The sequence below is a fragment of the Oreochromis niloticus genome, linkage group LG3, assembly GCF_001858045.2.
Source record: "Oreochromis niloticus isolate F11D_XX linkage group LG3, O_niloticus_UMD_NMBU, whole genome shotgun sequence".
Classification (NCBI taxonomy): domain Eukaryota; kingdom Metazoa; phylum Chordata; class Actinopteri; order Cichliformes; family Cichlidae; genus Oreochromis; species Oreochromis niloticus.
In genome coordinates, this window is record NC_031967.2 from 42,224,688 (window position 1) to 42,238,933 (window position 14,246).

The window sequence follows — 14,246 nt, forward strand, 5'->3', positions numbered from 1 at the left end:
GAAATATGAAGAGATCAGTTTGAAAGTAAAATTGGCCCTAACTGGTGGAGAGTATTTTGGCTGGTTTATTCCCAGTTGACGAACGTGGGGAAAGTTCAGTATATTAACACTCTATAAAATTATTTGTTTTTCATGGAATATTTTTGATGTCGCTTAGCCTCTGGTCTGAGATTACCCAGCATCTACCAGCTCCTCCATCACAGTGATAACACAGAAAAAAAATATCATACAAGCCTTTTATCTGCTGTAATTTGTCCTGTATTGCTGTTTGAACTCTGTCATTGATAGCCTGTTATCTCTCTCTGTAGAATGTGGTCTTGCACCATACAAATATACAGACAGCAGCTCTTTGGGACTACTCATCATTCAGTCGCATTATATCAGTCAGAGCTTAACATTTATTGTTATATTTCGAAATAAATTATCTTCATTTTAAATTATTCCTCATCATACCGCAAATTCTAATCAATTGTATACTCCAAGTTTACCACATATTATTTCCCCACATATAAATACGTGATTCATGTAGATTTATATAGAATAGAATAGAATAGAATAGAATAGAATAGCCACTTTACTGTAATTCAGACACCAGTTAGTGTACATCATTGGACTGTATAAAATAATGTAGGATACATGTAAGAATGTGAGACAAATTTAAAATAAGTGTAGATGTACGGTTATCCCACTGACACCGGGAGGAGAAAAATACTTGGCTTCATTTATAGAAAGAAGATCCATGAAAATAAATAAATAAACAAACGTCTACTCGTGTAACCGGAGATGACACAACTGTTACAGTTCAACGAATCTGCGTGCGTTTGCTGAGTCACGTGACCAAACTACAGCAAATCACAGCAGAGCAGGGGACTATGGGGAGGAGCGAAGTATGGCTCCAGAAACATGGCTGATCTGTGATGAATCAGGACCAGCGGACAAACAAATCACGCAGATACTGATCAGAGCATCAAGAAGAGGATGGTCCAGTACGAGGAGGAGATCAACCGGAAACCCGACAGAAACTCACACATCATAGGTATGGACGTGTTTTTAACTCTATTCTCTTTAAGCTCAGATTCTTCGATGTTTGATTGATTGGTGATAAATCTGAAAGATTATCAGCATCTCCCGGATTTCTCTGAGCTGATGTTAGCTGAGAGCAGGAAGCTGTTACTTTGGTGATGAATTCAGAGGAGCAAACGTTGATAGTTCAGGAAGAGCACACACACTCTTAATGAGACAGTGTGGAAACTGTCTGCTGATTAACATTGATGAAGATGAGTGTCCACACCAACTGTTTATTCTATTTATTCTCCAAGAGAGCCTCAAAGTAAACACACACACAGTGACAGACTCTCCAAAGCATCAGAACAAAAGCTGTCCACATTGCAAATACTGCTGTAATTAATGTCTTTACATCTGCAGCAAAAGCTAGCAGAGAAAATGAGTTTTATCGACTGGTTAAACAGAGAGATCGAGCTGGAAGGGGTGTGCCACAAGATAGGGTGGGTCAGGATAGAGATGGAGATACAAATAAGTAAAGAGTGTGATGAGAATATTAAAAGAATGAGGAACTGATGAATGCAGAGAATGACAGAGGAAGAACAGATGGGGCACAGTTAGTGAATCGGGAAGTGCAGAGGACTAGTAAGGAGTAAGTACTACAAAGGGATAAACTGATGGTCAGTATCATAGAACTGGGAAAGAGCTGCTGAAGCTGGGTAAAGGTGAGAGGAGATGACTACATGCTGAGATAGAGCTCTACTGCAGTGTTTGCTTTGAGAGCATTAAAGATGGTCAGGTATTACACTGTGCCATATCAGAAAGCATATGATGCATATGAAACACATGATGTTTTGCTTTCTTGGAGGTTGTTGAAGCAGCTCCCTTGTTACTAATAGGCCATTTGAAGAAGACACGTAGCTCTTGCTTGTTTCGTTGTTGTTGTTGTTAATTCCCGGCTCCCCTAGTCTGCATGTGGTATCCTTGGACATGGTGCTGAATCCTGGGCTGTCCCTGATGCATCCATTGTATTGTGAATGTGTGAATTTCAGGAAGTGTTTAGGTTTAGAAATTAATCTGTGTGTATGAGTGAATGAGGCCTGTTCTAGAAAAGCACTATATAAGTACAGTCCGTGTAAGAAAAACAAAAAATATCTGAGTGCAATTCAAGTAAGCCCCAACACAACTAGTATCTTTGTTTAATAATGCAAATTATAGTTTCAATAGAAAGGCTTTCTTAACATAAGCTGACAAAAGCAACAATGGCAGTGAGAGATAACTGGTACTCTTTTTTTTAAGGACTCACTTTAAGTGAAGAAAATGATTTTTCATTCATTTTCTTCACTGAAATTTCAGAAAAATCCTTAGAAAGAGTTTTAAGTCTTGAATGAAGTGATTCAGCTAAAAGATAAATGACTCTTAAAAAAAATAGCAAAATACAAAAAAAATTAAAAAAACTGCAAAGATACAAGGCTGTGTACATAATCACAATAATACTGCTTTCATTATTGTAGTGTTGTCTAATAATAGGTTTGGTTCAATTTTGTAATGTCTTATGTACAAACAAAAGTAAACTTTTCTTCAATACAAAATATGTTTTCACAAAATTATTAAAGTCCACAATTGTAATTTTGGAAAGGGTTACAAATAATGAACTGAAAATGAGTTTCTGTATACCCACCTTTACCTGACATATGCTTCCTTAGCAAGCAAAAGTAGGTGTAGCACATTAACAGAACAAACAAATGTCAGGTACATACTGGTGTCATTACCAGTATGCTTATAAATCCAACATCCAGCCTTTTCTCTTTTCCCTTATTTCTATCATTTCACTCCTAACTGTTTTGAGGCTTTGATTACACTGAGGCTGCTAGCTTGTGGTTGGCTCTGAGCTCTGGAAACTTTAGCTTTAGCCACTTTTCTTTTGTTAGCATTTTTTTTATTTTCACTTGTTTAAGTGTCTGATCAGGTTTGTTGTTGCTGCTTGCTTTTGAGAATTGCACATTTAAGATCTGAAACTTTGAACTCGATTTTTTCAAATATGGAAAAAAATTCATGTATTTTCTGCATCATCAATACCTGAAAATTTCTGCATCCTTGATACCTTTAAATTATACCCCAAACTACTGCAGTATCTCATGGCACCTGAGTGTGCCACAGGGGGCACCTCAGCTGATGAAAGCATTGTATATTCATACATTTTATTTGACACGATCAACACCTCACTGCACACCACTCATGTTGCAGTCTGTGGTTGCTGTCTCTCCAATACCTAAAACTTTTTTCAGGTTTTAACACATGCCTTTGTAAAAATAGTTTTGTGTAATCGCAGTAATGACCATTTCCTTCTTTTTATTTGTTCCTCAAGACCTCCCACAACAAAATGACTGTGAGGAGGATGGTCTGGATGAGCAGCAGGAGAGGAACTCCAGTCTGGACCAGGAGGACCCAGAGCCTCCACAGATTAAAGAGGAACAGGAGGAATTCTGCAGCAGTCAGGAGGGAGAGCAGCTTGGACTGAAACAGGAGAATGATACCTTCATGGTGATGTCTGCTTATGAGGAAAGTGAAGAAAGCCAGCATGTGGACTCAGGATCAACTAGAGATGCAGAGCTGAAGAACAGGAGATGTTACAGAAAGAGAAGTTGCAAGAGAGTAGACAACACTGCTGTGTCAATGAGTCAGAGTCAAACTGGCACAAGGAAAAAATCTTTTCAATGTGACGTCTGTGGAAAAACTTTTCGCAAAATATATAACTTTACTAAACACCAGAGAGTTCACACAGGTGAGAAACTCTATCCTTGTAGGACCCATGGTAAACAGTTTTTGTGTGTTTTTATATTATAAGATTAATAACCCTTTTGTGGTTCTTTGTTCCTCAAGACCTCCAACATGAGGAAGACGAGGGTCTGGATGAGCAGCAGGTCTTTAACCAGGAGAAGAACTCCAGTCTGGACCAGGAGGACCCAGAGCCTCCACAGATTAAAGAGGAACAGGAGGAGCTCTGCAGCAGTCAGGAGGGAGAGCAGCTTGGACTGAAGCAGGAGGCTGAAGGCATTATCGTCTGGACTGGGGAAGAGCGGCTCAGACTGCTAAAGACCATCTGGAAACCTGTGATAAAGTTGCAAAGAGTAGGTATGTAAAACTGTGATGGACTTAATAACAATGAATATGAATAATGTAGGATCCTAACCAGAGCTCAAAGTTACATTTAGTTTTAGATGCACAGGAATTAAAGGTCAAACTGCAATAAGCAGCATGAATGCATCTTTTTCTACATCCATTCATGCATCCATTCATCTTCTTCCGCTCATCCGGGGCCGGATCAATGAGGCAGCAGTCTAAGCAGAGAAGCCCAGACCTCCCTCTCCCCAGCCACCTCTTCTAGCTTGTCCGGAGGAACACCAAGGCGTTTCTAGGCCAGCCACGAGATATAATCCCTCCAGTGTGTCCTGGGTCTGTCCCGAGGCCTCCTCCTGTGGGACATGCCCAGAGCACCTCACCCAGGAGGAGCCCAGGAGGCATCCTTGTGAGATGCCTGAACCACCTCAACTGGCTCCTTGGAGCTGCGGCTCTACTCTGAGCTCCTCCCGGATGGCTGAACTCCTCATCCTATCTCTAAGGGAGAAGCAAGCCACCCTTTGGAGGAAGCCCATTTCTGCCACTTGTATCTACAATCTTGTTCTTCCGGGGATAGCTCGGAGGCCCACAGCTCATGACCATAGGGACGTAGATCCATCAGTAAGTTGACAGCTTTGCTTTTACACTTAACTCTCTCTTCACCACGGAACGGTACAGCGTCTGCATCACTGCAGCCACAACACTAGTCCGTCTGTCGATCTACCATTCACTTCTCCCGTCACTCGTGAACAAGACACCAATTCAATTCAGTGTTATTTATATAGCACCAAATCACAACAACAGTTACCTCAGGGCGCTTTATATTGTAAGGTAGATCGTACAATAGTACATACAGAGAAAAACCCAACAATCATATGACCCCCTATGAGCAAGCACTTTGGCGACAGTGGGAAGGAAAAACTCCCTTTTAACAGGAAGAAACCTCCGGCAGAACCAGGCTCAGGGAGGGGCGGGGCCATCTGCTGCGACCGGTTGGGGTGAGAGAAAGAAGACAGGATAAAGACATGCTGTGGAAGAGAGACGGAGATTAATAACAGATATGATTCGATGCAGAGAGGTCTATTAACACATAGTGAGTGAGAAAGGTGACTGGAAAGGAAAAACTCAATGTATCATGGGAATCCCCGGCAGCCTACGTCTATTGCAGCATAACTAAGGGAGGATTCAGGGTCACCTGGTCCAGCCCTAACTATATGCTTTAGCAAAAAGGAAAGTTTTAAGCCTAATCTTGAAAGTAGAGATAGTGTCTGTCTCCCGAATCCAAACTGGAAGCTGGTTCCACAGAAGAGGGGCCTGAAAACTGAAGGCTCTGCCTCCCATTCTACTTTTAAATACTCTAGGAACAACAAGTAGGCCTGCAGTGCGAGAGTGAAGTGCTCTAATAGGGTGATATGGTACTACAAGGTCATCAAGATAAGATGGGGCCTGATTATTTAAGACCTTGTATGTGAGGAGCAGGATTTTGAATTCAATTCTGGATTTAACAGGAAGCCAATGAAGAGAAGCCAAAACAGGAGAAATATGCTCTCTCTTTCTAGTCCCTGTCAGGACTCTTGCTGCAGCATTTTGGATTAGCTGAAGACTTTACAGTAGGGCTGCACGATTAATCGTTAGAAAATCGCGATCTCGATTCATACTTATGTGCGATCTCATTTCCAAATGACAACGATTCAAAAAAAAAAAAAAAAAAAAAAAAGACGACGACGATTGTACCGCATTTTGATCCGGGACGTAATCTGCATGAAAACAAGCGCTCCCTCTTCCTGCTCAACAAATGACAAGGGCGGAGCCTTATACCACGTGATACAGAAGCTGTGCCGTGATGCTCAAATTGGCAGGGAAAAAACAACGGAGAACACGTCAGGGATGACGAGAAAGTGACAGGAGAAAATTCGTCCCGGTCAACCACCCAAACATCAATAACGGGAACCTTATACAGCGCTTCCCTATACACGTCGAACTCCTGCAGGAACAAAGAAATTACGGAGGCTGTTACTTATCACCTGACCAAAGATAAATCAACACTGTGCAAAACGAGGGATTTAGGAAAATGATCAACACCCTAGACCAGGGGTGCCCAATCCCAGTCCTCGAGAGCTACTGTCCTGCAGCTTTTAGATGCATCCTTGTTCCGACACACCTGAATCAAATGAATGGCTTGTTATCAGGCCTTTGCCAAACTTGATGGCATGCTGAAGAGGTAATCAAACCATTTGATTCAGCTGTGTTGGAGTAGGGATGCATCTAAAAGCTGCAGGATTGTAGCTCTCGAGGACTGGGATTGGGCACCCCTGCCCTAGACAAACGCTACACAGTGCCGTCCCGCAACTATTTTTCTATTGTTGCACTACCTGCTCTATACACGCAGTGTCCAGCAACGGTGGAGATGGAATTTCAAGCAGTACAACATTTTGCAGCAACCACAAAATGTGAGGCATTTATTGTTTTTATGTTTATTTATTGTTTTTATGTTCAGTTTCAACTGTTACGAAGTTGATGTGCAGTTAATAAGTGCAATAAATATTTATATTGGAAAAGAAAATCGTGAGAGAATCGTGATCTCAATTCTAAGCAAAAAAATCGTGATTCTCATTTTATGCAAAATCGTGCAGCCCTACTTTACAGTGAAGTTTTAGGACATCCTGATAATAAAGAATTACAGTAGTCCAGCCTGGAAGCAATAAATGCATGAACTAGTTTTTCAGCATCACTCTGAGACAGGATATTTCTAACTTTAGAGATGTTGCGCAAATGGAAGAAAGCAGTCTTACATATTTGTTTAATATATGCATTGAAGGACATGTCCTGGTCAAAAATGACTCCAAGGTTCCTCACAGTGTTACTGGAGGCCAAGGTAATGCCATCCAGAGTAAGAATCTGGTTAGATACCACATTTCTAAGATTTTCAGGGCCGAGTACAATAACCTCAGTTTTATCTGAATTAAGAAGCAGAAAGTTAGCGGCCATCCAGGTCTTTATGTCTTTAAGACATTCCTGCAGTTTAACTAATTGGTGTGTGTTACCTGGCTTCATGGATAGATAGAGCTGCGTGTCATCTGCATAGCAGTGAACATTTATGCTATGTCTTCTAATGATGCTGCCTAAGGGAAGCATGTATAATGTAAACAGAATTGGTCCTAGCACTGAGCCCTGAGGAACACCATAATTGACCTTAGTGGGTGAAGAGGACTCTCCATTTACATGTACAAATTGGAGTCTATTAGATAGATATGATACAAACCACTGCAGCGCAGTACCTGTAATACCTACAGCATGTTCTAATCGCTCTAATAGGATATTATGGTCAACAGTATCGAACGCTGCACTGAGGTCTAGCAGGACAAGCACAGAGATGAGTCCACTGTCAGAGGCCATAAGATTGTTAGGGTAAATTGTTAAATGTTGTCATTGTTGTACTTAAATTTGTAAGCCTTGTTTGAAACTGTCTGATCAAAGACATTCTTCTGTTTCTATTCTCCTACCTAGATGTAGAATGATGGAGGAAGTTATAGTGTTTAACTGCAGATATTGCATGTAAGGTTCTGGGTATCGTTTTTTTAGTGAGGAATGTTTACTTCCTGCCATTTATAGGCTCACCTGTGTTTGTGTATGGTGGACCGTTAAAGGGGTTAAGCCATATACAGGGGTGAGGGGAGATGACTCTTTTGTGATCAATATGAAGTCTCTCTCACACAATCGCACTCATTCACATGCATGCACACACACACAGTGCTTTTACAATGGGTGGTGCTTGTGTTCACACAACAAAAGGCTGCAAGCGGATGGGATCGGAGTCATCTGAGGGTTGGGTGCAGTGTTTCTGCTCTGAGATTCTGACCGGGCTCAGACCCAACAAAGATCATTTGTAACCTTCACTAAAGCTGTTTCTGTGCTGTGCTGAGCTCTGAAACCTGACTGAAACTCTTCAAATAAGCCATTCCTCTGCAGATGATCTGTTAGCTGTTTGACAACTACTCTTTCAAGGATTTTTGATATGAAAGGAAGGTTGGAGATTGGCTTATAATTAGCTAAGACAGCTGAGTCTAGAGATGGCTTTTTGAGTAAAGGTTTAACTACAGCCAGCTTGAAGGCCTGTGGTACATAGCCGATTATTAGAGATAGGTTGATCATATTTAAGATTGAAGCATTAATTAATGGCAGGACTTCTTTCAATCGGCGATGGCATTCTGAGACCACCGAAGTGAAAGCCTTCTACCACTTGGCTACACCTAGAAATTCTGTCCATAAAAATTCTAAAGAGAATCTGTGACAACAGGCAGCCCTGGCGGTTCATCACACACTGCAAACGAGTCCGACTTGTCGCTGGCTATGCAGACCAAGCTCCTGCAACCGTTGTATAAGGATCGAAGAGCCTGAAAAAGGGACATGGGCCGATCCTCCTGTAGGCCCACCACTCGCAGAAGGCACTGTAGGGGTTGGGTGCAGTGTGTGTTGGGCAGTGGCCAATAGCGGAGGCCCTAGCGCAGGAGTCATCAACCTTTAACACCCAAAGAGCTGTTTGGACCCACACTGGGAGCTGTAAATACTTTTTGACATCTAAAATGAAGATAACACTGTTAATGTTTTTGACCTTTATGCTTTGTATAAACAACTAAAGTGTGTTGCTTATGAGATACATGAAGTGCTACAGAGAAAATTTAATTTTTTTTTATGTAATGAACACATTTTGAACTCTTAAAAAATATAACAAAAAGGAAAGACACCCAGTTGAGCTGAACTTAAATTATTCATATAGCAAACAAAAATTGTAGTGAGCAGTCATCCTTATACCACCTTTGGGATTTCGCAGCCTGTAGCGGAGCCTTGACCTGACTTTTAAAAATAATTGGAAAAAAGCACTATGCTGCTAAAAAATGAATAATAAATATTTTGCAAATTATCTGCATAAATATTTATTTTACGTGGTTAATGTGTGTGGCAGGGCGTGGTCTGCAGTGCCGCTGCAGGGGAGGCGGACGCACGTGAGCGGCATTTGCAATGAAGCCTCGCTGGCTTAAAGTGTGTGCTCTCTCTGCTGTTGTGTTGGTGTGTTGGGCTGTGAGCTGCAAAACTACAGCTGGCTGTGTGGGTACAGCAACCATGTGTGAAAAGTGGTCAATAAAGAAACAGCCTCCTGGATCTCAACCCGAGCTGTGTTTTGTTATTGGACTTCTATGCAAACCACAGTTTGTCCATAATGAACACCATGTTCAAGAATAAGGGTGTCTATAAGTGTACATGGCACCAGGACACCTTAGGCCACAGGTCGATAATCGATTTTATTATCGTATAACCAGACCTAAGGTCATATGTTCTGGAGACCAGAAGAGAGGGGCTGAGTTGTCAACTGATCACCACCTGGTGTCAGTTGGATCAGGTGGCGGGGGATGTTGGACAAACTTGGCACACCTAAACGTATAGTGAGGGTGCACTGGGAATTCCTGATAGAGGCCCTGGTCCGCGAGATCTTCAACGCACACATCCGGCAGAGCTTCAACAGCATTCTGAGGGAGACTGGGGACATTGAGTCCAAATGGACTGTGCAGTACCTCCATTGCTGAAGCCACTGCATTGAGCTGTGGCCACAAGGCACAAGGTGTGTGTTGTTGTGGTAACCCCCGAACCAAATGGTGGACACCAGAGGTGAAGGGAGCCACCAAGCTAAAGAGGGAGTCCTGTCAGGCTTTGTTAGCCTGTGGGACTTCGGAAGCAGTTGATAGGTACCGATAGGCCAAGCAGAAAGGGGCCCGGGCAGTTGCGGAAGCTCTACCTGCAGTGTATATAGTGTGAGTAAAGCACTGCTGACCTAATGGACCACATGAGCTAACTGTTATTTACTAGCAATTGCTAACATCATTGACTAATGAAACAGAGGCAAATAATCTCATTTCTAAGTGGCTTTGGTCTTCTGTCAATGAAGACATCAAATTAACATCCAACTTTTTTCAGTGTAAAAAAGACGATGTTCTCCATGGTGGGAATCACCAGACGCCCCAAAATATGATACTATCACAATATGACACTCATGATGATTTGATATAGTGATATTTAGCATTTTGCAATATACTGAGTATACTGAGTATATTGTGATTTGTCATCTTTTTTCAGCTGCAAATTATGGCCCTTGGAGTTAAATTTTGTCAGCTTGTTTTATTCAATAAGTCAACGCTAACTGAATTTTGTTCTGCAAAATGAGCACACCAACACTTAAACACATAAGTCTGAGTCAGTCTGATATCAGTCTGCAGCTGAATGAGGTCAAATTGGAAATTACATCCAGTCTGTTTCTGATAATACAACATTTAACTGTGATAAATTCTCAAAAATCCCATATCTGTTGCTGTCTACATTGACGGTAATTCATATTTCACATATGTTGTCTTTTCTTTTCTTCATTTGTCTCTCCAGACCTCCACCAGCAGCATGTCTTTAAGGACGAGGAGGTTCTCACAGCCCAGCAGGTCTTTAATCAGGAGAGGAACTTCAGTCTGGGCCGGGAGGACCCAGAGCCTCCACAGATTAAAGAGGAACAGGAGGAACTCTGCAGCCGGCAGGAGGGAGAGCAGCTTGGACTGAAGCAGGAGGCTTATACTTCCTTCATGGTGACTCCTACTTATGAGGAAAGTGACCACAGTAAACCAGAACCAAACAGTAAGCAGCTCCTTTTTCACAGCTCACCTGAAGAAGAGAGCCGAGATCAGGAAGAAAGCCAGCATGTGGACTCAATATCTACTAAAAATGCAGAGCTAAAGGAGAGGAGACATTACAGAAAGAGAAGTTACAATAAGAGAGTAGACAACACTGCTGTGTCAGGAAGTCAAAGTAAAACTGACATAATGAAAAAGTCTTTTAAGTGTGACACCTGTGGAAAAACTTTTCGCAAAAAAAACCACCTGACAACACATCTGCGAATTCACACAGGGGAGAAACCATATTCTTGCAGCACGTGTGGGAAGAGTTTCAGTCTGAACTCAACATTGAAAACCCACACAAGACTTCACACTGGTGAGAGGCCATATGCTTGTATCACCTGTGGGAAAAGATTCATTCACAAATCAGATTTGGAACGTCATGTAAGAACACACACAGGTGAGAAGCCGTATTCATGTGGCACTTGTGGGAGAGAATTCAGGCTGAACTCAACATTGAAAACTCATATAAGAGTACACACCGGTGAGAAGCCGTATTCCTGTAGTACTTGTGGAAAACAGTTTACTGAGAAATCATCATTGAGAACACATATAAGAATTCACACAGGTGAGAAGCCACGTTGTTGTAGTATCTGTGGAAAAAGATTTTCTGACATCTCGGGAGTGATAAAACACATGAGATTTCACACAGGCGAGAAACCGTATCCTTGTAGCACATGTGGGAAAAGATTCAGTCAGAAATCGGACATGGCCCGTCATGTACGAATTCACACAGGTGACAAACCGCATGGTTGCAACATTTGTGGGAAAATATTCATTCAGAGGACCAGCTTAAAGAAGCATATGAGAATTCACACACGTTAAACTTTCAGACTTTCAAAATGTGGGACAGCTGTGTGTGAGCTCACGCTGAGCAGTAATTAATCACTGCAATGCTTGAATGAAAAGATGATCCATTTTAAAGTCAGTATTTTCTGTGCAGAATAGTGAAGAAGTCTCACCATTGTTTATTAGGCCTTTTTCCCTCATTCCTATAATTGTATCATGCAAACTCTGGTCTTACATTTCATGAAGGTTAACATTCTGCATGCTCGTGGCCTGTTGGTTCATTGTTTAGTTATTTTATTTATTATGTGTTCTTAAAGTATTATTGCAGAGTCTACCTTGCAGTATAAAGCGCCTTGAGGTGACTGTTGTTGTGATTTGGCGCTCTATAAATCAAAATCGAATTGAATTATGGTTCAAATAAAGATTTTATTCAAAATTTTTTGAGTGTTTTTTTTCTCTGAGGTGTAATGTCTAATATAATCTCTATGTAAGCAGCATGACAGAGGGTTCTGCTTTATTTGTCTTTTTGTCATGACACACCTGTGGAGGAATGGAGATGCTTAGGTGAGAAAGCAGTGGACTTTTTGACAGTGTTGGGGAGTAACGGAATACATGTAACACCGTCACGTATTTAAAATACAGAATATGAGTAACTGTATTCCGTTACAGTTACCGTATAACAAGATGATATTCAGAATACAGTTACTTTGTTGAAAAAAATGTATATATATTAGGGGTGCAACGATACACAAAATTCACGGTTCGGTTCGGTTCAGTTCGATACTTTTTCGATACAAAAAAATGTTCATTCCTTTTTAATTTGTCATTTATTAAAATTATAAATATATATTTTAACTCAAAAGTACAGTTTTTAAATGTAATGTTGCTGAAACAACAAAATAATAAAAAATAAATAAATCTATCTGATCGAGAAATCACTCATCTTTGAAAAAGAGTTTATTACAGAGAAATGGCTCTTCCCAAAATAAAAGCGATACTATACGCTTCTGGGGTATATTCTCAGCAGCATATTAAACATATCAGGTCCCCATAAGGAGAATCATGTGCTGACGGCTGTCTAAATGACTCGGGTAAAGTTTGTAGCATGCATGCTTGTTGTTTTTCTCTGCTTCCACTTGTCTTTGCACTAGGATGATGTCGGCGTAAATGTGCAGTCATAATCGTTGTGTTCCCACTAGTGCTGTCAGCGTTAATCTCGTTAAAGTGACATTAACGCCATAACGCCACAAATCTCCGTTAACGAGTTACCGTGGATCGCCCCGTGCGTGGGGCTGGACGGCGTCAACACGTTAATGAGCTAACTGCGCTAACGCACTAGTTCCCACCAATGTAATTGATCATTGCGTGGCACATCCAACATACTGTTTTACTTTTGTCCATGACGTGCTTACCATCAGGGTCATGCTTCACATGAATGGTAAATGGCCTTTACCATCGCCTTTATGGTCCCTAAGGACCCCAAAGCGCTTTACATATCCAGTCATTCACCCATTCACACACACATTCATACACTGGTGATGGCAAGCTACATTGTAGCCACAGCCACCCTGGGGCGCACTGACAGAGGCGAGGCTGCCGGACACTGGTGCCACCGGGCCCTCTGACCACCACCAGTAGGCAACGGGTGAAGTGTCTTGCCCAAGGACACAACAACCGAGACTGTCCGAGCCGGGGCTCGAACCGGTAACCTTCCGATTACAAGGCGAACTCCCAACTCTTGAGCCACGATCGCCCCAAATAGTTCCAAACACCAGATCTGAATGAGGGTGGGGGAGGTTCAATTTCGGGTAGCGTTGAGGCAGTTGCCATGTTGCAACGAGCTTAACTTCTGTCTCGCTAGCTTGCGCTGCGCTCACTGGTTCTGCACTCGACAGTGCAGCCTAGGTGGAGTAGTCGAACGCAGATCCACTGAGCGCACATGACGAGCTGACGATTGTCAGGAGAAAAGTTGATAAAATAAATAAAAAAATGTTGTATTGTTCGATACATATGCGTACCGAACAGAAAGCACTGTATCGAACGGTTCAATATCGATACGAGTATTGTTGCACCCCTAATATATATATATAATATATACATACACGCTGGAACTGTCACTCCCTACATTGTGAGGCTCCACCTGCCTGCCTCCCTGCCACTACATTTGGTTAAAGTGCCCTCTGGACTATTACTCACCCAGACCCTTCAGACTCCTCTCCTCCCACACCGTCTCCACCTGCAACACTGACTTTGTATACCTCACCTGGGACCCTGTCCCTTCCTCCAGGATCTATTCATGGACTTTTGCATCTTGCAATAGCTCATAGTTTAAGTTTCTTGTTTCTAGGTTTGCCTCATAGTTCATATCCTTCAGATTACTTGCAAGATCATTTATTGTTCATTCATTCATTCACTGTTGTCAGATTATGTCACTGTAAATAAAGCACTGTATCCGCATCAGTTTTGCCTCCGTCTGTGTCTGCATTTGAGTCGACATACCCAGTCTGGCCTTTTCAGCTGTAACAGTTACAGTGGCTTGCAAAAGTATTCGGCCCCCTTGAACTTTTCCACATTTTGTCACATTACAGCCACAAACATGAATCAATTTTATTATTATATTATTAT

At 41.8% G+C, this 14,246-nt stretch overlaps 1 protein-coding gene across 3 annotated transcripts; it reads left to right on the forward strand.

Annotated features, from left to right (window-relative positions):
- Positions 1-658: 658 nt before the first annotated feature.
- LOC102078639 (zinc finger protein 3) lies at positions 659-12,323 on the forward strand. Of its 3 annotated transcripts, XR_003215380.1 has the most exons (5): positions 659-1,036; positions 3,371-3,787; positions 3,886-4,137; positions 4,340-4,743; positions 10,552-10,671. XR_003215380.1 is itself a non-coding variant. In XM_005464554.4 (4 exons), the coding sequence occupies exons 1-4, from the start codon at positions 979-981 to the stop codon at positions 10,717-10,719; spliced, it is 891 nt and encodes a 296-aa protein (XP_005464611.1). In that variant the 5' UTR covers positions 659-978; the 3' UTR covers positions 10,720-10,870. The 3 variants fall into 3 exon arrangements, 2 of the variants coding, with proteins under 2 accessions (XP_005464611.1, XP_005464610.1); XM_005464554.4 differs by lacking the exon at positions 4,340-4,743 and having other exon boundaries at positions 3,886-4,133; positions 10,552-10,870; XM_005464553.4 differs by lacking the exon at positions 4,340-4,743 and having other exon boundaries at positions 662-1,036; positions 10,552-12,323.
- Positions 12,324-14,246: the final 1,923 nt, after the last annotated feature.